This window comes from Pelecanus crispus, chromosome 1 (genome assembly GCF_030463565.1).
Source record: "Pelecanus crispus isolate bPelCri1 chromosome 1, bPelCri1.pri, whole genome shotgun sequence".
Taxonomy (NCBI): domain Eukaryota; kingdom Metazoa; phylum Chordata; class Aves; order Pelecaniformes; family Pelecanidae; genus Pelecanus; species Pelecanus crispus.
In genome coordinates, this window is record NC_134643.1 from 138,066,455 (window position 1) to 138,092,183 (window position 25,729).

The 25,729-nt window shown below is 40.5% G+C and overlaps 1 protein-coding gene across 1 annotated transcript; it reads left to right on the forward strand.

The window, feature by feature from the left end:
- The first annotated feature begins 3,425 nt into the window (after positions 1-3,425).
- SMPX (small muscle protein X-linked) lies at positions 3,426-14,124 on the forward strand. Its single transcript, XM_075727800.1, has 3 exons — positions 3,426-3,464; positions 10,267-10,356; positions 13,984-14,124. The coding sequence occupies exons 1-3, from the start codon at positions 3,426-3,428 to the stop codon at positions 14,122-14,124; spliced, it is 270 nt and encodes an 89-aa protein (XP_075583915.1).
- The last annotated feature ends 11,605 nt before the right edge of the window (positions 14,125-25,729 follow it).

The window sequence follows — 25,729 nt, forward strand, 5'->3', positions numbered from 1 at the left end:
TCAGAGCAGATTGTTATAGTTATTGCTTCATAGTCTATGGGGATCTTTAAAGATTTAAACCAGAAAGTCACTTAAATGCCTAGTGACTCATGAGAAGCCTAATTGTGTATTAGCTCGAATACTGTAGTACATAGGTACATGCTTATTGTTTGTACGTTTGTTATAGCTAGTGAATTATTACACGGGGGTTTTGATGGTAGGAGAGGTGTTCTTTCACCGTAAGCTTAACAGGTAACTGTAGTGGAGACAACTGCATTACAGAAAATGTTACCGCATTTGCCTAGAACATGTAGTAAGTTTTTGTGTAACAGACTGGAAGCTACAAAGTGGGGGTTTCTCTTCTTTCTTTGTACTAGCTGGGTCTCACAGCAGTGTAGTTCCTGTCAAAGTCTTTTAATAAGATAATACATTGCAGTTCTGTGTCCAAAATACCCATTGTGCTTGATGCCGTGAGTGCGGCGGGGGGGAAAGGATGGCTTCCAGCTGGGGCGGGAGGAGGGCTCTTTCTGTTGTCTGTGTGGTACTGTACATCTCTTGTGCGGATTACAAAAGATGGCATTATGATATCTCATCGTATTTAAAGCAAATTGAATAAGTCAGCTTCTTATCTTGCTACAGCCCTGTCAGAAATTATTTTTAGCAGAGGGACAGAAGATAGGTCCTTTGTTTTACAAAGGTTCTTTTCAAAACACTGATTTATTTCACTATAGTAGTCCTGTATTTCACATGTAGTCCTGTTCACAAGTGCTTTCACTGAGAAGCAAGAGAATTTGCAGGGGAAGTCTGGCATAAAACAGCTCCAAACTGAACTAATGTTACTGTTACTTTCTCAGTTTGGCTCAGCATGCAGCCCATAAAAGGTAAAAGGTAAGGTGTGGGGAGGCCAAAAAGACATCAGGGACTACAGGCTGCATGCGTCTGCGTTTCACTGTGTGCGTACATGTGAAATGCTGCAGTGGAAATGAAGGTGAAGAGTGATTTTTTCAAGTTGCAGAGCTGATTGGAATGTCAGAAATAACTTAATACAATCAGTGCAGCACTCTTGACTCTCTCTCTGAGACACATGGCAAAAGAACAAAGGAATTTATAAAAATGAACTAATCACTTCAGTAATAGATGCATCTGTAATCTAAGGTTTATTTTCCTGTGGCCGATGGTCAGTATTGCTCTGGAGGGAAGCTCAGGGAAGGGAGGGAAGGGGAGAGAGCCAGAGAAGATTGTCTATTTTTACCCAGTAGCGTGCTGTTGTCCTGATTTCTCTGGCAGTAATGAGGACAGCATGAACTGGTAGGAAAATCACCTCCTCCAAAAGCAGTCCTACACAATTGTATCATGCATCCGTCTTTAGGAACCAGTGTCTGATTGCAATAATTTCGAATGCAAACTTCTTGTGAACCCAGAGCACCTCACTGAGGAGCATTATTGCTGTGCTTGTTTTAAAGTTGAGATTCAGTGTAAATCCTTGCCCGTCTAGCTCTAGGTGGCCCAAGAAGCGTGTATCGGTGTTTTTGCAATCTACAGGCACGCAAGATGGAGAATTACATCGTACCTTGAATTTCCTCGTGACAGGGTTTAGAAAGTAGATCCACGGTGTTTTAAAATGTTTTATGTTAATTTCCTGTGCTTTTGTTTCCACTTTTCATTCTGATTAGAAAGAGGAGAAGATGATAAGAAAAATTAATTAACTTTTGAGTATTATGATTCCTATCTTTCCAATAAACTGGGGGATTGTTTTGTATTTATCTTGGGAATTCAATCACTGGTTAACACCACAGTTATTTCTATGCATAGTAAAGATTTTCAAAAAGGAAAGAGATAGAGTGCAGTAAATCCTTTTGACTTTTTGAAATCTGTGCAAATTTTGTCATGAACTTCAGTGGCTGAGATTTCATCCCCCAAAGTGAATTCTGAAGTTTTAAAACTACCTCTGATTTTAAAATTGTAAATGTAAACATAAAACCACAATATAAAACTCACTGGAAGCATGCTGGTTTTATTTTGCATGGCAGGTTTTTTTTCTGATTTATTAATTTAGTGAAAGCAATTAAAACCTGAAGCAAGCTATGAAGATGACATCCACTGACTTAAGGCTATGTGCTGGTTTAGACAGCACTCTTTAGAGCTGAGAGTGCGATCAGGGGGATACCTGTAATGGCAGGTCATTTTTAGTTTAAGTTCTGCTCAGCATTATACGCAGATTTAAAGCTGATGTGAGAATACGCAAGAGCAAGTCTTCCGTGCAGCTCCAGTGGTACAATTTCAGACTGATATTCCAGGCTGAAGCCAACCTACAACTCATCTATACTTTTCTTTGGTACTGCCTCCACGTGACAGTTATACTCTGCAGAGTACCAAGGTCTGTGACCCACTTTTGATTTCTCAGTATATTTCTACTATTCTATGTCATTTATTACTTTTCTCGGTATTTCCTTTCTCATCTCAGGTTAAATATGGTAGCCAAAATATACTGTAGTTTGCTTGTGATCAGTGAGTTCTCTGGTGAACTAATTTCTCACCTTTTAGTATTACTATCTTATTTTGCATTATAATGAGATAGGTTAAATAACCAGACTTTGATGCATGTCTAGTCCAGTTAAAATCTTAATTCTCAGTGAAAGAATAAAAGGCCGAGGCAATGTTTCAACTAATGTGATAGTAAAATTTCTTGCTTGCTTTTTTTATTTTACCTTTACAGAATCTTTTGACTTTGGTGTGTTTCCTTTTGTTATTGTATATTAATACTGTATCAGTCCATATTTCTATGTCTGCATAAAATTATATGGAAACTTCTGTTCTTTTTTATCCTATTGCTAAAGAAAATCAATGAATCTATGTGATCTAAAACTTTGAAGAGAGGCTACTTTGTGCCCTAACAATTGTCAAACAGAACTTTACAGTTTGACCATCTTGATCATTTTCAGTCTATAGGCATTAGAGATTTGCAAGGATTTGTGAGTCAGAAAATGGTTACATCTGCATTTTCAATATTTTGTAGCAAGTTATGCTTTATTTGAAAGAAGGTTTAAACTGAGAGTTCTAATAATTCCCACATACATACTGTGACAGAAATAATCATACATTGTTTATCCTCAAATACTTCCTTTAATTCTTACTCATTTTACAATGCCATTAAGGTTTGAGAGATTCCTTATCTCTACTCATTATTGTTTTTAATGTGAAAGAGCGAGCTCCATTTGTGGCTATGAAAGATTGATTGGAGAAGCTCAGGTGTTCTGTCTCCTGATATTCAGAAGGAATAACTAAGCAACTGAACCTGAGACAGAAACAGGAGCTGGGCAGATGAAATAGATGCCAGTCAAGAGGCAGCAAGGGTTAAGTTCTAGCTTATCTCCCCTAGCTATCAGAATGTCAGAGCCTGTAACACTTTCCTATTTTGCTTGCAGGGATAAGCCTCTGTCTTAAAAATGTCAAAACAGCCAGCGTCACATGTCAAAGCCATTCAGGTAAGAGACAGTATTTATGTTTCTAATATAATAAAATAATAAATCTCAACCTCCATTGCTTGGCAAACTGCATTTTGCTCATAAGTGCTAACTGGGGATTATTCTTTTAAAGTTAAAACCTTGGTAGATATGAAAGCACTGAAAAAGTTTGACCTGAAGAGCATCGTATGGTCTGAGGTGATAAAAAAATGCACCAGATAAGTTGGTTGATCGCTTGCTTGCATGATCTTTCCAGTGTTAGGTTATGTCTGTTGGTGGATCAGCTAAGCAAAACACAGTGATACATCTGCATGACTGATCAGCATTATAAGTAAAACCAATTCTTGCAACTATTAGATTTTCCACAGAGTTCATATAACGCTGGAAGAATTATAGGCGAAAAAGGTGGCACAGGTACTGTGAAGTTTTTCATGTCTGCATTCCTTTAGGAAAAAAACCCACAACTTCCAATATTTGTTTAAGACGCATTTTATTTAAAAGCCAGAGTAAAATGAGAGAAATTTTGATGTTTTAATTAAAAAAATTCTTGTATGTCACATACCTCCTCAAATAGCATATTCTTACAAGGGTGAAGTTGGTTGTTACACACTTGTAGAAGAAACAGCTGGACAATTATACCAACATCATCATGAAGTAACATCATGAAGACTGTAATAGCTCATGCTATCATTGATTCTTGTCAAAAGGCAAAAATACCTCCCGAGCTCCAGAATTTTACAGAATTTTCATGTATTTTGTAAATGCACTTGCAATCAAATTTTTCCACGAGTTCAGATTCCCTTAAAATTATGTAAGAAACCCAAAATGGAATTTCTAAAGTCTGATCTATCCTCTGTTTCTCCAAGATAATACTAACTCAATGGATTCGAGTAGCAAGAAGATTAATTACCCAGTGGCTAGACAGCATACTGAAGTTGCAAGGCAGTGTAAAAATGCTAATTCTCTTTATCATCATCATCAACTCCACTGGAACAGGCATGCAAAGTACTGTACTCTAATTCAGTTGAAATTAGCAGAAGCTTGCCATTGATTTCAGTCAGTTCAAATTTTCATCCCTCTTTTACAGTGACTATGGAAATATTTGTATGATTAATGAAAAAACATAGATAATTTATAGCTCAAAAGTATTTGCATTCTACCTCTAAACTCTGTAGGCACATACAAACATTTTTAAGGAATGAATTTGGCTTACTGTTTTCCTTAAAGTAAAGAAGTAGTTACAGACTCCTTTTTAGTTTTATGATGACTTTCCAACTTCTAAATGTAAAAAAATTCTACTAGTTTGTCCATTAAAAAAGTGCATTAAGTTTAAGCACCAAGTTTAGTATTTTAAGAAACTTTTTTACAAAGGTAATTTGAATTAGAAAAATTACAGCACAAATTTTAAAATAAATCTATTAAACATTGTGTCAAAGGTTGCTCCAGCAGGGAGACTTGCACTTGAATCGATGCCTGTTACACTTTGAGCACTCTAAGAACCATGACTCAAAATGTCACATTATTTTTATACATTGTGATTCATATATTATGATCCTTTGCTATTATGTGCTATTACAGTAGGACTGACATCCCCTGGAGAATATACATTGTGCTGCAGCGATGGAAATGGAATGACACTTCACTAACTGCAGTATTTCATGGTACTCTTGTGTCAGAAGGTGCTTTTTTCTGACCGTATGAGATATACACTAAAATCTTCACTTGCTGACAGCCACTAAATACAGATGTGGGAGAGTTAGAGGTAGCAACTGGTTCCCAAGAGTAGTTTGGGGCGATAAAAGACCACAATACTGTTAATTCCTGGCAACATTCATTGTTGGCCTCCCCCTCTCAGTGTGTAAAAGGCTGTGTATAGCTCTGGCTGACAATTATTCTACCTACAAACACCACTCTTGGCTTTCCCCAGAGGTAAGGGTGAGGGGTTTCCTATTTTTTTTCTGAATAACATTCAGTTTTCTCTGTAGTTCCTTTTTTATTTTTTTTTTTAACTTGAATATGTTTATACTGAAGTGGCTTTCCAGCTTATTCAGTCATCCTTCTGGACAGCTAGGAATGTCTGTGATGCTGTGGAGATGCTTAGTCATAACAGTCCTCAACACATGCATGGCTGCTAGTAATTCAAGACCCAACAGTTCCTGATCTGGATGCCCTGTCTCTAGTAAACAGAAAGAAGAACACAAGCACATGTCTAAATACCAGTTCAGTTGAGTCAAACCAGCAATATATGTTGTATGTCATGCTTACAGATATTTTTCCTTCAATCTGTTCAGGAAGACCTTAGCCCAGTACGTCAGTAGCCATACCTACTTACTATGAAAACTGCAATGACATCCAAAATATGGTAGGCAATTTCCAAAAATGAAGGAAGATGCAAACCCAATAGTTTCAATAATTAGTATGATTAAAAATAATAATCACATGTAGAAAGTCTCTCTAGAGCAATTATAATTTAGGATTTCAGGAGTTTGGAACAAAAAAATTCCTGTTTAGCATTTCACTGGATGGGGAGCAGGAGAGGAAGAGATCACTAAAGCTCCTATCTCCATCCTAGCAGACAGGTGAAAAGAGCCCTGAAACTTATTATAAAAACAAAATTGCAAACTCATGCTGATCGCAGCACAACACAGTCCTTACAGAGCTACACTGGTGTACAGAATTTGGTCTGCAGTTCATGCATTATACAGCTGCTCGTCCACGGGAGGGGACCAGCATTGAATTAATAGGGAGATTTACAGCTCAGGACTCTGGTACCTCTGGTCAGGAACTGTTCAGAAATCAGTCATAGAATCATAGAATCATAGAATCATAGAATCATAGAATCATAGAATCATTTAGATTGGAAAAGACCTTTAAGATCATCAAGTCCAACCATTAACCTAACACTACCAAGTCCACCACTAAACCAATTAAGGGTAGAGTAATAATTAATTTCATGTTTCCTGGCTTGGTGGCTGGATTATTTTTAATTAAAGTAAAACTAAAATAGAATGATTAAGATTGGGAAGGACCTCTAAGATCATCAGTCCAACCATCAACCCAACACCACCATGCCCACTAAACCATGTCCCAAAGTGCCATGTCTACATGTTTTTTGAACACCCCCAGGGATGGTGAGACTCCACCACCTCTCTGGGCAGCCTGTTCCAATGCTTGACTACTCTTTCCATGAAGAAATTTTTCCTAATATCCAATCTAAACCTCCCCTGGCACAGCTGGAGACCATTTCCTCTCGTCCTATTGCTAACTACTTGGGAGAAGAGACCAACACCCACCTCACTACAACCTCCTTTCAGGTAGCTGTAGAGAGCGATAAGGTCTCCCCTCAGCCTCCTCTTCTCCAGGCTAAACAACCCCAGTTCCCTCAGCTGCTCCTCATAAGACTTGCTCTCTAGACCCTTCACCAGCTTCGTTGCCCTTCTCTGGACACACTCCAGCAACTCAGTGTCCTTCTTGCAGTGAGGGGCCCAAAACTGGACACAGTATTCCAGGTGCAGCCTCACCAGTGCCAAGTAGAGGGGGACGATCACTTCCCTGCTCCTGCTGGCCACGCTATTGCTGATACAGGCCAGGATGCTGTTGGCCTTCTTGGCCACCTGGGCACACTGCTGGCTCATGTTCAGCCAGCTGTCGACCAGCATCCCCAGGTCCTTTTCCGCCAGGCAGCTTTCCAGCCACTCTTCCCCAAGCCTGTAGCGTTGCATGGGGTTGTTGTGACCCAAGTGCAGGACCTGGCACTTGGCCTTATTGAACCTCATACAACTGGCCTTGGTGCATTGGTCCAGCCTGTCCAGGTACCTCTGCAGGGCCGTCCTACCCTCCAGCAGGTCGACACTCCCACCCAGTTTGGTGTCATCTGCAAACTTACTGAGGGTGCACTCAATGCCCTCATCCAGATCATTGATAAAGATATTAAAGAGAACTGGCCCCAAAACTGAGCCCTGGGGAATACCACTTGTGACTGTCCGCCAAGTGGATTTAACCCTCCATTCACCACAACTCTCTGGGCTTGGCCATCCAGCCAGTTTTTTACCCAGCAAACAGTACACCTGCCTACACCAAGAGCCGCCAGCTTCCCTAGGAGGATGCTGTGGGAGACTGTGTCAAAGGCCTTACTGAAGTCCAGGTAGATGACATCCACAGCCTTTCCCTCATCCACTAGGTGGGTCACCAGGTCATACATAGAAGGAGATCTGGTTGGTCAAGCACGACCTGCCTTTCATGAACCCATGCTGGCTGGGCCTGATTCCCTGGTTGACCTGCACATGCCTGTTGAGCTCACTCAATATGAACCACTCCATAATCTTCCCCAGTACAGAGGCCAGGCTGACAGGCCTGTAGTTCCCTGGATCCTCCTTCTGGCCCTTCTTGTAGATGGGCGTCACATTGGCAAGCCGCCAGTCCTTTGGGACCTCCCCTGTTAACCAGGACTGCTGATAGATGATGAAGAGTGGCTTGGCGAGCGCCTCCGCCAGCTCCGTCAGTACTCTCAGGTGGATCCTATCTGTCCCCATAGACTTGTGAGTGTCCAGGTGGCCTAGCAGGTTGTTAACTGCTTCCACCTGGATTATGGGGGGTTTATTCTGCTCTCCATCATACTTTCATTTCATACTAGAAATATTTTAATTTATAGTATGTGTTATCAGATCCAGTGTTAAACTATGTCTTAAAGGCTACTTGTTTTACCAAGTTAATAGTTCATGTCTGTGTACGTCTTGTCCAAACTCTGACGTGAATGCATTTATTGCAGATAAAATAGTTCAAACTGATTTGGTGTGACACAGATTACTGTGAAAATGCTGAAGCAGACCAAAGAGCGGCTTATTTAATTTAATTTAATTAGCAGTCTGGCACTTAGTGGTTCATTTTTGTTTCCTGAACCATTTTTAGTTGCAGTTGGTCTGTCAATCACAGTAGGAAATGCAAGGGCTGGGTATCAGAATTACCATGCTGTGGTACACTGTGGGTGGCCATGGGAGGGTGGCTTCTGCTTTGATTGACTCCAAGGGAAAGGCATGCCTGAGCTCAAAATGAGCACCAAGAGGAGAGATAACTCTTGATGTTTCAACTCTGCAAACTTGCATGACCATGCTAGCTGTAAAGTGCAAAGAAGTTTCATATTCCAAAAAAAAAAGAAGCTGCCTAGAGGTACCAGAGTGTGGCAGGGGAGATGCTTAAAATTAAAAATAGCCAAGCTGGTTTTTTCCACTCCTAAATGAAATAATGGGTTAAGTACTGCGAGGCTGAAAATGCCCTGTCTCCTGGGAACTTAGGAAGTGCAGATGAAAGGTTTCACAATATCTAAACTAATGCTCAGTGGAAAAACATTATGAAGTGAATACCCAGTTGTCTAGAAACTACATAGCTCTACAGACTTTTGCCAGTCCCACCGAAATGGCAGCATCACCTTGCATATACAAAATAACAGTAAACGGACAAATAGAATAAAGGGAAAGGTGCTTATTTCTTAGCAAATGGATTTTTAATTTGCTCAACGTTTGATTACAGCTGTCAGCACATTTGTTGTTACTAAAAACAGTGGGCTGTTTTCCTGTGGTTGTCCAACCTGGGGCATTATCTGCAAGATCACAATTTGAGCAGAAGGATGGAATTCTTCATTTTCATTTAATGCAAATCAGTCAGATTGTAAACTACAATAACACAGCTCTCTGTTGGAAGGTTCTCCATTTCCGCTCCATAACATTATTGATTCACCTGCTGGTTTTACCAGTGGGAGTTATTATATTTTGATGACATTTCCTAGAAGCAGCTTCTCTTCTGAGATCATGAGATAAGAATAGGTATAAATTGTGCATTTAGTTGATCACACCATTTGACTTTTAAAATAATCCAGGCTGGGTCACATTGGGAAATAGATACATTTTAGCTGCTCTTTCCTTAAGCAGTGTTTTCTGCTATTCTTTTCTCAAAAATCTTTACTGTAAAAGTATCTGTAATAAGCCCTGTTTATGTTATGGCTACTGGCTTTCTGCCACAGATAAAAAATCAGGTTGATGCAGTCATGTGGGTATCATTCTGGAGGGAGTTTGCTAAAGCCAGGGGCTAGAGGTCTGTCCAGCATTAGAGCTGGCTTAGCCTGCTCCGACGGGTGAACTCCCACTGCAGATGGGGCTGGGGTGGCTGGGCAAAACCCAGCAGGGGCAGGAGGGTCAAAAAGCCTTCTTGCCTTTTCCCACAGATCCTCTTTGTAACCAAGAGGTGTATTCCTAGGACTAAGGCATTACATTTGCAGTTTGTAGCAGCCATAGGTAAATTTTGTCAGTAAAATCACATCTTAAACATTCATGGCTTAAGTTGGCTCAGGACAGGCTTTCCTTCCTAACTACTTGTGATTAAGTGAAGTGAGAACTGGTGTCACTTGGGGGAGGGAGAGTGGTCCAGTGGTTTGGGTGTTATTGTGGGATTTGGGTGATTTACACTTAAATCCTTATTCTGGCACTCTACTTGACCAAATCGAAGCAGACCCAGATACCTAAAGGAATTTCGGTGTCTGGTACTCATTCGTTTAAAGTCCAATGAAATCAGGGAGCATTAGACTAAAATGCAGAACTTCAAAAGCTTTCTAGGTAGCTTTGCTTTTTTCACTTTCCTTCTTTAAAATGGAGATGAAAGCATTTCCCTTTCCCATGGGAGTGGTGTGATGATACATACATGGAAGGCATAAGTGCTTGGAAACCACAATAATGTCTATACTCTTGTCCCACCCCTTTTGCATTTTGCCATTTACCAGCTGTGTATTTATTTATCAGTCACTATTATATGCATCATAATTTCCTTGTGACAGGCTAATATTAACATCCCAATGGGAGCATTTCGACCTGGTGCAGGCCACCCTCATAAAAGAAAAGAACTTACACCTGAAGAAGTGGAGGAGGTAAGGAAAAAAGGGGGAGTTGATTTTTTTTTTTTCCCAGGAGAATCCCTGCCATTGATGAAAGAAAGCCTTTTAATCAATCTTATAGCACTACATACCAATCTTAGGTATCACAGCTGAACATGCACTGATCATTCATGGAAGTAACTGGCTACCTACTAAACACTTCAAATATATATTGTTCTGGTTTTGATGCCAAGGCACCTATAGGAATTTAAACTGTTTCAAAGGTGTGTAGCTCTGCTTCAACAGCAGGATAATATCTGCTGTCAGGAAAGAGACAGGATTTCACCAGCGGTATTTACCTAGATGGGAGTTGATGGAATACATCAGGGAAAGTTATAGCAAGGCTTTGGAAGAATATGCTGCTACCTGCTGCCCTGCGGCGGGATTTATTGTTCCAGCTTAACAATGTTGGAACAGGCTTTCAGACCTGACTTTTTTGGAATATTTATCAACAAGGAGAAATTGAATGTGGAGACTATACATTTCCAAATTAAAAACAGAAATTGTGACCCCATTTACCTGCATAAGGGTGAAAGTACTCCGGATTAGATTGAATTCTGTGTTTGCATGCCTGTATTTTACAGGGAGTATTTAACACTGAGTTTTGAATATGAAGTCAAATTTATACCTTAACCAACACTGATCGCAAAAGCTATGATTAAACACAGGTATCATATTTCTGGATGATACTAAAGCATCTTATTTACCGTGAACTTTTATAATAAATAAGAACTAAAACCAATGGTGGAGGAAAAGGCAGTGGGATACTCCAAGTAAGAAAACAACTCAAATAAAGAGGGGTGCTTATGGCTTTCTGGATGGCTGGTGAAGTTTGATCTTATAAGTCCCCACCCAAGAACAGGTTCTGCTGGGCCAGAGCTGCGGATGCTCCCCACAGTCAAGGGCAGGAAGGGCTCAAATTCACCCCATACAGCCAGGCTGCTTCTGCAGCAGGACTCAGCCGGGTGGACTTGCTGCCATGCGGGTGAAGCAAAGCTGTTGTGGCTGGAGGGGGTCTTGCCCTCACGCAGAGCAGAGCCGTGAGGACCAGGAGGGAGGTGGGTAGCCACTTCTCTCCAGGGATGCAGTGGCACTGCTGGTGATTCAGCCCCAAACAAGAAGCAGCCGGCTTAGTTTTGGACAAATCATCAGCTCCTTCTGACCTGGTACAGGCACTTAAAAAGTTCAGGTTTGGTCATGTAAGAGCTATTTCTTCCTTTTCTGCCTAAATCAGACAGATTTTTTTCTGAATTTCAACATATTTGATATAAATAGTGCTCTGTTTACAGAGAACTTTCCTGAAGAAATCAAACCCAGGCTGACTTAACTCTTCTCAAGAAGATTTTAAAAAACGAAAACCAAACATACAAAATGACCTTGAACACATATTTGTGGCTTTCTCCTCTGGAAAGAAATCAAAGCATATTCCCTCCACAGTAATTAAACTGGTGAAGGACTGCATGTTATTAAGCAGAAACTAATATAGCATGTGTGAATTCTGGTAATATTTGAGAAATAAAATAAATTACTAGTGCTGATAATTAGATTTGGTTGGGTAATTGAATATTGCTTTGCTTCTCAGTTATGTGAATACTATATATGAGACAGACATTATGGCCCCTGTTTTATAGCCAATATGCAACCAAAGCAATGGGAGTAAAGACTACAGAAACAGATCTTCTGTAATAGGAATGTAATTCTTCCTGTAATAAGAATGGAATAAAAATGCTACCAGTGGACTTTTCTTTTCAGCTTTCTCATCTCATCAGGTTTTGTAATATAGCTTGTGATTCTTTAGATCAGCTTTAGACCAATACAGCTTTTGCTCACAGTGCTTAGCATCTTTCACTATATTTTAAAACCTTGGCAAAGGAGATAATGGAAATATGGGTCTTACTCAAAGGAATGGTGGAGTCAGAAGGGAACACATATTTCTGAAAGTCAATGGAGCGGACGTGTTAGCATCCAAAAGAAATGGGGGGTGGGAATTTTAGAAAATAACTCTTCTTCAGTCAGAGCATATCCATGCAGGTATTTGTTAACTCTTGTCATATATCTAAGTCACTCTTCAGACTTCCTTCAATAAAACTGAAGGCCAAGGTCTGATCTCAGCTGTGCATTGCACACAGAGTGGGTGATGTTGGGGGGTGCAGTCATAAATAGCACACACCTGAGATTAGAAGGGAAAGCTAACATCAACTTATGGAGCACAAAGTCTCCAAAACATGGTCACAGTTTGCACCGTTTGTACTATGAGAAGGAGTGGTATTGTAAATGATGTGAAATATCATTTTTAACACAGTATCTGCTGCAGGGGTTTGGAGGATGGTAGTTTTCCCTGATTGTTTGGATTAGCTAGCTGTGCAATAAGACTGTCAAAGGGAACAATACAAGCTCATGGCTTAAAGATCAGATAGGAAGAAAATCTCAGTTTTCTAAAATACCTTGTTTATTTGCTGCTTGACATTGCAACCAGTCTGCTTCCTCATTAGCATGTGGTCCATTAGTCAGCAGAAAAAAAGAGGGGTTTACTGGGCAATAATATTTGACAGATAACCTTGTAACTTTGAAAATTAAGTCAAATATAAAAAATTGAATGTTCAAGGTCAATACAACTTTCCAGAAAGAGTGGCTAATGAATCTAAATACTGAATTAACTCCAAAAAGGCCATCCCAAGGGGACATTCACAGAGTAATCAAAAAAGAAAAAAAAAATTCATTGTGAAATCATTTGCAGTAAAGTATTAATTCATCTCTAAACCTATGTGATTCCCCCTCTATGCCAGCTTTATAAAATACAGAACAGGCTGCATGAACCTTAAACTCCCCACTGGAAAACTGCTCCTTCAAAACATTGCTCAGTCTAGAATAGAAATTGTCTAAAATGCATGCTCTACCTCACCTAGGAGCAATAGTACAACTGAGAAAGTACCAAGGGCCGAAATATTGTGGTCCATCAGGAAATTAGCTGAGGTGATCACTATTGTGTAAGTGGTGTTATTTAGCCTGAATTTTTACAGTGTCAGCAAGATAGCTGTCAGGCACTACCCTAATTCAAACATAAAATGCCAAAAACCCCTTCTGGTCTTACAACTGAGGTTAAGAAAAATTAAACATCAACTTGAACTAAACTCAAATGGAGTTTTTAGGGTCCATAACCTACTATCATAGCTCTTCTCCAGAGCTGCAGAAGTGCATGATGGATTTCCTCCCCAACTGGCCAGCAGCTATGAGACTCTGAAAGAAATTAGATAATAAAAATGGTTCTTCTGCTTTTTTCCCCTAAAATATGAAGTACCTGGGAGTTCTCTTTAATGGTCCACTCAGTTAATTTTCCACTAATGGTCTGACACTGTAAATTCTTACTCATTTACCAGAAGATCCACATTCCTCTGCACTGAGCAACTGAATTTTTTTTCTTCAGATTGTTTTTAGACATTTTAGACAACAACCAAAAAAATAACCTATCTCTTCCTGCCCCCTCCCCACCCCCACCCCCATTTCCACTGGGATTGCATTTAGTATAAAAACATCCTTTCCTGTTTCTCAAATAACTGACCTATGCTCATACTCAAGAGATTGCTATCGCAGCAGTAAGGTCACTGGTATCCTTTTGTGCAGAGTGTTCCTGCTTTGACAGAGGAGGAGAAAGACAAGAAGCATCTCCCAGGAGCTAAGAAACTTCCAGGTCCTGCTGTCAACTTGTCAGAGATTCAGAACATAAAGAGCGAGCTGAAATTTGTCCCCAAAGCTGAACAGTAGTTGGAACAACCAGGTGAGTAAAACAGACGTTCTTTGCATGGCTCTAGGAGAAGCAGGCTGATCCGGAAATGTCTTAGTGTCAAAAGATGGCTTTCTGGTTACTTCAGAGGGCCCAGAATCACAATCCATATTTCAAAGATAAAATATAAGAAGAAAAGGTCATAATCCTTGGAATTCTCTGTTATTTCAAACATGGAGCGTGTAGGAGACTATATCTGATGATATATGGCACCCATCAGCTGGCCTAACAAAAAGCATATTCAGCTATTAGGAATATTGAAGCCAGCTTAAAAATACCAGCTTCTTGCTTCGCAAGCACAAGTTCTGGTTTTACTGAATATAGGATTTGTATTTGTACACACTAACTACAAATAAACGTATTAAAATGCAAATAAATTTATTGTAGTGATGGACAAGTAAGTCAGTATTTTTAAAAAGCTCCTTTGGAGTATTAGATATTTGATATTATTTCATTTCTGTAATTCAAAACTGACATGCTAATGGCTCCATGTATTTGATCACACAAACATACCCAATACCACCTGTGGCACCCAAGTACTTGCTATATATCTGTGCAGGGCTCAGAAATATGATACAGGACCTTAGGGAGATCTGTGCTACTTTGGAGTGGCAGCTGGAGACCAGGCAGGGACCTTCAGGCACGGCAGACAGCACCAGACACCTATGGGTTGAGTGACTGGTCTATGATTAGCACCACAGCTCACACTTCATCTTATTTTGCTCAATGTCTGCATGGAGATCAGTGACAAGTGGTGTCCCTCAGGGGTCCGTACTGGGACCAGACTGTTTAATATCTTCACCAATGCCATAGACAGTGGGATCGAGGGCACCCTCAGCAAGTTTGCAGATGACACCAAGCTGAGTGGTGCAGCTGACACACCAGAAGGACGAGATGTCATCCAAAGGGACCTGGACAAGTGGCAGAGGTGGGCCTCTGTGAACCTCATGAGGTTCAACAAGGCCAAGTGCAAGGTCCTGCACCTGGGATGGGGCAACCGCCGGTATCAATACAGGCTGGAGGATGAAAGGATTGAGAGCAGCCCTGCGGAGAAGGACTTGGGGGTACTGGTGGATGAAAAGCTGGACATGAGCCAACAATGTGCACTCCCAGCCCAGAAAGCCAACTGCATCTTGGGCTGCATCAAAAGCAGCGTGGCCAGCAGGTCGAGGGAGGTGATTCTGCCCCTCTGCTCTGCTCTGATGAGACCCCACCTGGAGCACTGCGTCCAGCTCTGGGGCCCTCAGCACAAGAAGGACATGGACCTGTTGGAGCGGGTCCAGAAGAGGGCCACCAAAATGATCCGAGAGCTGGAGCACCTCTCCTATGAGGCCAGGCTGAGGGACTTGGGGTTGTTCAGCCTGGAGAAGAGAAGGCTGCAGGGAGACATTATTGCGACCTTCCAGTGCTTAAAGGGGGCCTATAGGAAGGATGGGGGCAATCTCTTTAGCAAGGCCTGTTGTGACAGGACAAGGAGTAATGGATTTAAACTAAAGGGGGATAGATTTAGACTGGATAGAAGGAAGATATTTTTTACAATGAGGGTGGTGAAACACTGGCACAGGTTGCCCAGAGAGGTAGTGGAGGCCCCATCCCTGGCAACATTCAAGGTCAGGTTGGATGGGGCTCTGAGCAACCTGATCTGGTTAAAGCTGTCCCTGCTCGGTTGCAGGAGGATTGGACTAGATGACCCTTAAAGGTCCCTTCCAACCCAAACTATTCTATGATTCTATGATTATTTTATTTAAAAGGAAATATTCAGCACTTCAATGCAGATTTCAGAATCATTTCCATCTGATTTCAAACAAGGCCCATAAGCCTCCATTGTTCTACATTCTGAGCCTTATAGAAATTAATGATCATTTCTGTCCATGAAATTATCCTCTGATTTTCTTTGAAAAGCCTGAGTCAGTAAAGATACATCAGTCAGTTACAATGAAAATTCAGCTGTACAGAGAAGTTTCAATAGAAAAAGCCCTGGCTACTGTAAGAAAAATATACTTGTGTCACATAGTAGTCATCTGAATTGCCAGTTGTGCCTATTGACACAAGTCCTTTTTATCATGAAGAGAGGCAGAGGAGCTAAGCTGAGTAGAACAACATCATCTGGAATTTACTGCACCAAAACAATAAATGAAGAACAAAAGAAAACAGAAAGCAGTGCAAAAGAGTTCTGGGAACACAGAAGCACTATGGACCAGGAATCTTGAAAGAAGTGGCATATAATCTGAGTGAATTGCCCCAATACACAGTGCAACATTAACTTATTTTTATGTACAGCATAAATATGCCATTTAGAAGGAAAAAGTGTTTAGTTTTTTCTTGCTTTTACCCTGCTGTGTCATATAGTTCCTATTATTTTAAAGAAACAATGGAGTGTTTCTTTTCAGAAAATTTGGGAAAAGGAAAATTAACATTTTGTAAAATGTAACATTGTAGTCATTGCACTAAAACAGTGCCCAGAGAAATATAAGTTTTTAATGTGAGGCTTTAAAGAGGTTTTTCTCTGTGAGAGATATTTAGACATAAATTTAACCCCGTATTTATTCTCAGATGATTTCTATTTTCAACGTTTAAACCAGTTTTTTAATAATTAATTTACTGAGAGTCTGACAGAAACATTTAGGGTGTGCACAGAGATTCACTGTAGAGAAAAGATTTCTAAAGACAGGTTAGCAAACTGAAGGACATCTTGAAAGCTGTGAGGTCATTATGAAGTCATTTCTGTCTCCATCCTTCTTTTGGTGTTGTATTTGTTATCAGGTTCTGACAGGGACACAGATTTCTGGATTTCAGATAGTACCGTAACAGATCATAGCTGAAAACTTAGTTTCTAGAAAAGTTGCAGGCACAGTACTCACTGGAGTCTAGGAGTTTGGTTTTGGTTGCAGTGCAGACCTAATCATGTGTATAAATTCTACATAAAATTGAGATGTAAATCAATCACTTGCCACATGCAGCAGCCTTGAATGGTACTAAATCTAAGGATTTTTCCCCTATAGAGGGCATTCATCAATTCAGTTGTTTTAGGCATGACCTGCAGCCTTGTGTAAAATGTGATACAGTCAGTGATTTGTTTTATGACTAACCATGCCAAGCCAGTAAACATTATCTTTATTTGCAAGAAATGCACACTCACATCTTCCTGATACTTTGCTTCATCTCCAAGAAGCGGTTACTGATCATCCTTTGGATGCGATACTCTCTAAACAGTGGTAAAATGACCGGTCAATAGAAATATCTGGGCAAACTGTGTACTGATAAATGAGGGCGTTCTTTGGTTTTCACAGTTTGGAAATGAATTCTCTCTCACATCAGTACAATAAACTCTTCAGATACTCACTGTTGAGGGATTTCCCTTTGTTCATTTTAAAATATTTTTTAATATATTAAAAATTATAAAAATATATTTTTATATATTTATTGTGGTACTCTGTAGGAAATACCCACTGAAACTGGTGGAATAACTCCAAATGCTGTGAGCCTATAACATGATATCATAAAAGCATAAAAAATATACATATATAAATACATAAATATGTCAAAAATACCAGAAGTTTTACAACTACAACACTTATTTCTGACACTTCCTCCTACTATTGTCATTTTGCATCAGATAGTTTCAGTAAATTGCAAGTCAACGTGATCAATTTTGTTTTAATTTTGATCCTTGTTTTCTTCTCAGTTTTACAGAGTGCAAACACATCAGCAAAAATAAGGAACATGCAAAACAGTAGGTTGGTTCATTACTCACAAACCCATTCCTACATTATTTGCACTTTAGAGTAACTTCTGTTAAATATCTTTGGTCTTGCCCTTTCACCAAATTAGGAAACATTAATAGACTTGCTAAGATCATGGTTGTGAGTCTTAACAGTTTGTGGGAGGGATATAATTAGTGAGATGTCATGAAGCTGGATCCACTGAAGGTCATAAAGTGCTTATCAGTTAAGATATTCCAGTACTCATCCCCTGCTGCTGGTCTATCATCTATAATTAAATAATTAGCATACCCTTCTTTGTTATAAAGATTTTTTTTCTCCCACAGACCTGCAGATGATGTGTTTGATGCAGCTAGTTTTAGTATACAACATGAGTTGTGATTCCTTTTCCTTTTCTCCATCTACAATTGGGTTTTTTTGCTGCTCCCTTCGCACATGAGCTTTTCTACATGCACGAGTGAAATGTATGCAAAATAAAATAGTAACAAAATAGCATATGCTAATCAGGTAAATATATGTCCTATTGAATAAGTAATGGTAGGAAGCATTCCATTTGTGACAAATGGAACCTGTTATGGCTGAGATTTAATGCTGATTGTTGTGATATCTCATGTGTCAACTAGCATGGTGGTTGTACCTGAAAATGGGACTGAGCACAAATTGGCATTTCACCTGAGCGTGTATATTGATCACTGCCAATTTCTGCTGCAACTCATGTTTGGGTTCTTTCTTCATTCTGTATCCCTTCACGTTTTGTGTCCTGAAGTGTGGGGGTTTGTGTAACAAGACTTTACAATGTGCCGTGAAGGGTCATGGAGTCTGAATGCTGGACTTCGGTTTTAAAGGACCTCAACCTTCAGCTAGAGTGGTCTAGTCTTTTCCTCTTGAAGGAAACTTTCATACTTACTGAAGGAACTCCTCAAAAGGCAAAAAGGGAAATTTACTGCCTTGAAGTTACAAAAAAGTCTGTCATGGACATACAGGCGGCACTCCTGGCAGTGTGTTCTGGTCTTTTTTGGAGAAAGGGCTTGTCAGAATCCTATCACAGGCCAGACAAGGTTGCTGAGCCATGCCTGGGCTGTTCCTGATGGGGTATCTGTCTTGTTCAAGGTGTGAGAAACCATGCAACTGGCATTTGTAGATAATCTGTTGTCTTTACCTGTCTGCTAGGGAGGGTGGTTTAATTGCAGAAACAGAAAGGTAGTTCTGTTGTCAGGTTACAGAAGCAAGGGAGTTGTATTTTGAGGGCAGAAGATTAAACAGCTAGCAAAAGCTTCCCAAGGCAGCTTAGATTTTTTATTACTTGCAGCATTACCTCTTCCGTAACATATTGGGAATCCTGCCTCGCAAAAAATAAGGAAACTTGTCAGCAGAGCAGCCTCTGAGATTGGCATCACTTGGGGAAGAAAGAGAGAGAAAGGGAAAAAAATGAAGTCTCTTAGGGAATAGAGCTCTTATATCCATACTTACAAGATGTTCCTTGGTGTTGCTATTAATTATTTACAAAAAATGTCAATTACCCTGGGCTAAAAATACACATTATAACTTTGTCCACTGAGTACTGTGGATTTTAATTACAGTTTCATGCTATATACTGCTCTTAAGCTGCATCTCAGTTAGCAGTAGTGATCTACATCTCCCAGTGTCACTGCTCTGACACACTGTTCAATGATTGCGTCTTACTCCTGTGCTCACATGAACCAGAGAGATATGGTTAAACTGCTGTACAGTAACAAGCAAAGTTATTGCCATTTTGTCCAGAAAACACATCCAGTGCCTTGCTAGTAGAGGAACTCTGACATGCTGTGAGCTCTTGAAACAGCCGCATAGTTTTAAGAAAATGTGTTCATTTGATTAAGCCCAGGTAGCCAGCCTTTGTGTGAGGGAAGGGAATCCTGCGTCTACAGCATGCCAGGGTAGGTCAGGAGCTCCGATCTCCTTAGCTGGAGTGGGAACCATGGGGTGAAGAAGGCGGATGTACTGCAAGAATTTCTGCAGGGCCCTTCTGCCAAAGTCAGGGGAGGCTTGGGGGGATCTCATCAATGTATATAAATACCTGAAGGGAGGATGTAAAGAGGATGGAGCCAGGCTCTTTTCAGTGATGCCCAGTGATGGGCTATCCCCGGACTCACTCACTGTTTGGCCTGTGTTAATTTCAAAATAATTCTTGAGTTTTTCTGTCCTTTGGTTTCCTACCATCCTGCTGTCCTTGGTTCAGAGTTTCCAGATTAGTAGCACTTGGGGATTTCATGGCCAGCCATCAGTTTTGCCAGGTCACTTCTGTTTGTAAAATTGTTCTAAGAAACTAGGTAGTTGAGGGGTTTTAGGATTTTTTAACAGCATGTTTAAGGTTCTTTTGGTTTGCCTTCCAGGTTTTTTGAATCTACTTATGTCATGCTTTCAGACTTTACAACGGAAGAGCTAGAAATTTCTTTTCAAAGAGAAAACTGGAATCCCCAGAACATAACTTAGTATCAGAGGAACCTTTTGAATCATGTTATCTCCTCGAGCAAAAAAAGTTATTGATGTTTTGTTTCCCAGAGTTTCTGTGTTCAGAAGTAAAAAGTTAGTTCATTGTCTCTAACATGACCTGCAGCTGTCCGTCGCGAACTGAGAGTCTCTTCCCACCACCGATGAAATGCTGTGGTAAGCCCCCAGCATGTCTTTCCTCAGGCCTTTGCAAGTCAGGGAGAGGCTTCCTTCTCATTCCCTTATTGAATGGTGGAAGTGAGGAGGAAAGCATACAGGAGAGACTCTGCTTTCTAGATGCCTACGAAAGCTTAAAGGTATGCATTAAGAGGTTGATTTTACTGAGTCAAGAACAGGGCATATTCTTATGAATAACAAACGCTTCTACATGAACTAGTTAGGAAAAGATTGAGGTTTCTGATTTTGAAATCTGACTAATAACTTCAAAACAAACACTGAAAAATCAGAAGACATTTTGCTCCAAAGCGAACTACAAGAATGGATACTTGTATTTTTTCAAAACATAAAATATGCAAAAATACCCTGTCTTTTATTTCCAAGCTGTGTCTTCAAGCAGAGAATTTTTATTACTGGAAGAGACAAGCACAAAATAATAACTCAAAGGACTCTCTACTAATCTTTAGAACATGAGCATGTTATTTACTCTTCTACCTTCACCATATTCAAGAGAGTTTGCAGACATGTAGAAATGAACAGGTACCTATACAGGGACAGAAGAAGTTTCTTCATTGAGCCTATCACTTTGAAAAGTTAATGCCCTTAAAGTAAAATAATACCTCCCACGCTAGCAATGTGGTCCCACAAATCTCCTCTCCATTCTCAAGTGAGAAATGTCAGTTTCTGGGAGAAAATTCCAAGTATTTTGTTTGAAAGCTGAAAATTCTCCTTTAAAAAAAAAAAAAATCACTGCTATTTAATAACTGTTTTCCTGTGATCACTCTGTTGATTACTTGGTCCTGAACTTTTATTTTCAGATTCTTATGTATAAACCCCTGTGTTCCCATCAGCACTGTTCAGGACAGATTTTTGTAAGAACTAAACTTTTTAATCAATTCCCTGAGTTGGATGCAATTTCTGGGGTCAGTCCCCTCAAGTGAAGCTCAGAAAGGCAGGAGACCTCCTGAAGATATCAGGTGTGGAGGGATCGGTGAAGTGTGAAGATGGGATACAGTCAGCAGGCTTTTTCTTATCTCTGCTATATGTATTAAGAGGTAGTATGAATGAACTGCAGCATTAAACAATAAGTACCACTGGAATGTGTTCCTCTTGGAAATCTCAGAACAGGATATCAGGAATCCCTAAAACTTCAGCTATTTGCTGTGTGAACAAATCCTGGTATTTAGAGAAGGTCCTGTGACTTAAATGGCACTTACCCCAAGGCACACGCATATAAACGCATGCAGAACTGATTGTAATCAGGGAACCATGGGCAATAGAAACTGTTTGGAGAATGGGAAAGAGATGATACTCACCACTACTAAAGAGTTATGAGCTAGATGAGAGCGATGCTGTTTCTCTGTACCTGGGAACTGTCCCACCAGCGTTAGGTATGCCTGGAGCACTCAGACACTGTAATGACAGGCGTCATCATGAACCCAAAATAATAAATAATTCCAGTCTCTCTAACCTTATGCAGTTCAAAACGTGTTCAGCACAAAGGTTTTCAAGTGCCTACATCAGAGTAAAAAAGCTAACTGCTTTTGAATACATGAAGTGCAACTTCCTAAGTTATTAACAGCTCAGATAGTTTTATCAAATCTACATAAATTGAAGCCAATTAAGCTGACAGTATGATCTGAAATATCATGGTTCTGATGTGATAATCAAATGAATTTTCTTCTAAATTTAGTACCTCATAATTTTGTTTTATAGTTTTTATTCGTTTCATTTGATAAAAGACTACCTAATTATGTTTTCACAGCCTTGTGCTCAAGAACCACATAAATTCCTGCATCACTGTACTTTGTCATCTCTTGCAGAGATGGCTTGATATTGCATGAGCCTTGTGATCCCTGTGTGGGAGCAGGCCATCTACAAATGTCATGAGCCCTACTCAGGATTAGGCCTGCTTCAGCCACCGAATTGCTCCTCATGCGCTGTGTTTTGAAAAGTGTAGCTCTTTTTAATGCCAAGGCTACCTCTATTCCACACTTGGTTGCGAATTCCTTCTGAGAATAAATAACATTGTATAATGGTAGAGGTCACCGTATCTAGGTAGAACATCGTATATACGTAGAGCTCACCATTACGGTGGTCCCAACATCTGTTGCCCTGTCAGCAACACTACTGAGGAAATATTATGCTGCAGATGTTATTGGTTTTTGCTGTCCCTATCTGCTGCCATTTTAACCTCCTAATTCCCCTTTGACTTGCAGCAGCAGTCTCAAGTACACTGTATTTCCATGTACTAAAAGAACAAAGTACACAGCACAAATAAGCATTTCCTACTGGAATATGTATTGGGTTTACTCTCAGTGTTGGTCTTACTTTTTTTTTCACATTTGATTTGCTGCAGGTTGTAGCTGGTTGAAAGGAAACTCAGCTGAACTAACCTTTCTTGAACCTGGGAACAAGTATAAAGTCTGGCTTTCTCTCCCTCCATGTAGTGGTTTTATTAGTATGGCTGTATTTGTTTCTGACCGCAAAAGGCTGAACTCCATGTACAGACATGGATTCAACAAAAGCAGAATAAAACCCTCAGACTTGGTGCTCAGAACTTACTCCCCCACTTCGGTAAAGTTGCTGTAATATGGCTTTTAATTTAATAATTCAGTTATTCAACTGATAAAGAAAAAAATCGCGTCCTTCAGCTTTTAGCTCTCCTGGGTCTTTGTTCCTGTTTGTTGCCTTGGAGCGAACCTCATCTTAAAATTGCTGTTACTTCTGCACAGCCTTACGGAGCCTTTCACGGTACAGAAATCTAATCTTGGAGCACACAATAGCTGTGGCCGTGAATGCACTTAGGGAAGAAGTGGGCGATGGCTGTACTTGCCCTGCTTCTTAGCAAATGAACCACGAGAGAAGCAGGCTAACCAGCCCATGTCTGCTGCTGTGTTAGTGCATTTTAACAGCGGTGGTAGCAGCAATACTGGCACGCACAAGGAAAGAGTAGGACTGGCAAAATTACTTTTACTGAGGAAACATCAAAGAACAAAAAACTTCCCCCAAAGCCAAACTGCTGCTGAGGGAAGGACATGATGACAATAACTAGATGGTGTTATATGAGGGCTTTGAAAGGTGCAGCCTTTATATATAAGATGAAACCAACACAAAGCATGTACTGAAATGGAAGAAAATACAAATCCGAAGACTTGAAACCAGACATTTGAGCTGAAATAGGCAGAACATAAGGAAAAGCAAACCTCCGGTTGTTTCTGTGTTTGCAAATCATGCTGTTCTTGAGCCCAGTATCCTTCCCAAAGATTGTCAAAGACCAGGACAGAGTATGTCCTCTGCTGTACACAGCATTTAATTAAGGATCTCAGATCTTTTACTTTTGAATTTCTCATTTTCCTTAGTTTTATGGTTTTCTATGAAAATAGTTGAATTGATTTGTCTCTTCAGGGTCTGAATGGAAGCTTTTATTTTGGAAAAAAAGTGTAATCTTTCTCCCTTTTAGTTCTCAAGACAAGAAGAGCTCTTTCTGTGAAGACAAGAGGCGTATTTTCAGTTTCCAGTCCATTTTGCTGAAAGTAAAGTGAATTCAGACTGGCATATCTCATATGTACCCTCTTGATTTTAGTTTAAGCCCTTCATTCAAAAAGTACCAAATTAGGCAATGATGTAGTATTGCAGTCCTTTCCACTCTTTATGTGCTTTTCTTATTTTTATTCTTAAGTTTGGCATGTCTTGGAATATATTTACTCTTAGATATTTGAACAATTACTTCTCAGGCAAATCCATTCTGCTTTTTTAAGGAGGAGCTCACTGCTGTCTGTCAAGTTACTGTAGTTAATCACATTAGTAGACAACCCCTGAGTCACTGTTGAGCATGTGCATGCTTCAGTCTTTGACAAAACAGTAGAAACCTCAGTGAAGACGTTCCTGTTCTGCTTTACATGTGTAGAGAATAAGAGGTTGAACCTGGCCAAACAGCACAACTCAGCTGACAAGCAGTAGCTTGCTGGGTCACAGAGCAACTTGGTCAGATCTCCGAGTGTGAAGTTATTTGCAGTTTGGTTAAAATTAAAGAAATTTGTTTCCCTAAGGCAGGATGAGAAGTAGAGCAATTAGCTCCAACTCCTTCAGTGCCTTACTTTAATAGTCTCCATGACTGGAGACTGGCTCCCAGCGAAGCTTGTGCTGACCTGAGGCTAAAGGCCTCATTTTTGAGCTGAAGATTGACTGTCCTTCAGCAAAGGAAAGTCCTCGGGACCTCACCTGCAGTGAGAGTTTTGGCATCTAACCATTTCCATCAAGGCAAGCCTCTGGTATGAAAATCACCTGCAATGGCATTAGAGTGCCTTGAGCCAATGGAGCGTTCCTCCACGTCCCTCACCAGTGGCTGGGATTTTATTAACAGTGCAAGGATCAGATACATTTTGGGCAGAACAATGCAGACAGCTGTTTCTGGTAGCCGTGGAGGGTGGTAGAACAATGCATTGCACCACTGTGTACTCACTTGCCTCAGAGAGGCACTACAAGCTCTGTGTCTTCCAAAGTCTCTCTTTACCATGGAGGTGATCCTCTTGCATGATCTACCAGTGGGTACAACTGGTTGGACTCTACCTTCTGTTAAACACCTACTGGCTGGCTGGCTGGCTTCACCATTAAAGAGGGGAGCTGAAGTGCCCCAGACCCTGGGGTAGGCAGACAGGGGTGGAGAATAGATGGCCCAGAGCCTATGGCACCACCTTCTGCCTTGATTGCTGTGTCCCAAGGGCTGGATAAAGGCCAGCATTGTCGTCCCCTGCCAGGGTGCACTAGCTTTGCTCAGGGACAGGTCCTGGTCCCCCCTCAGTAGGAAACTGGCTGTAAGGAGCCATACAAAGTTACAGAGAGAAGAAAGTGGGGTGGAGACCCCCGTCTCAGCCATAGTACCCAGTGTCTGATCACACAGGTCCATTCAGAAACCTTCTGCCCTGCAGAAACCCGCTCTTCTGCCATCTCAAGAAGATGGCACTGCATACACTGTGAAGAAACATTGAGCCATTTCTGCAAGCAGCATCGTGAAGCTTGTGTGGAGAGCTGCTTAGATACAACTAATAGAAAAAAAAATGGAAAACAATCAGATTGTCTTCTCTGGGGCTTCAGCAATGTCCTGAGTGCAGCCAGGAGCCATTTCCCCTTCCCGGATTTACAGTGTAAACCATCTCCTCCAGATTCGCACCTGAGTACTTTTTAAAAAACAAGAACAATTTGAAAACATGCAAAA

Excerpts from the sequence above, each read along its gene's own strand:
- SMPX (XM_075727800.1), top strand. The coding sequence starts at position 3,426 with ATGTCAAAACAGCCAGCGTCACATGTCAAAGCCATTCAG. Across the intron at positions 3,465-10,266 it reads CACATGTCAAAGCCATTCAG|GCTAATATTAACATCCCAAT; the intron begins GTAAGAGACAGT and ends TCCTTGTGACAG. Across the intron at positions 10,357-13,983 it reads CACCTGAAGAAGTGGAGGAG|AGTGTTCCTGCTTTGACAGA; the intron begins GTAAGGAAAAAA and ends CCTTTTGTGCAG.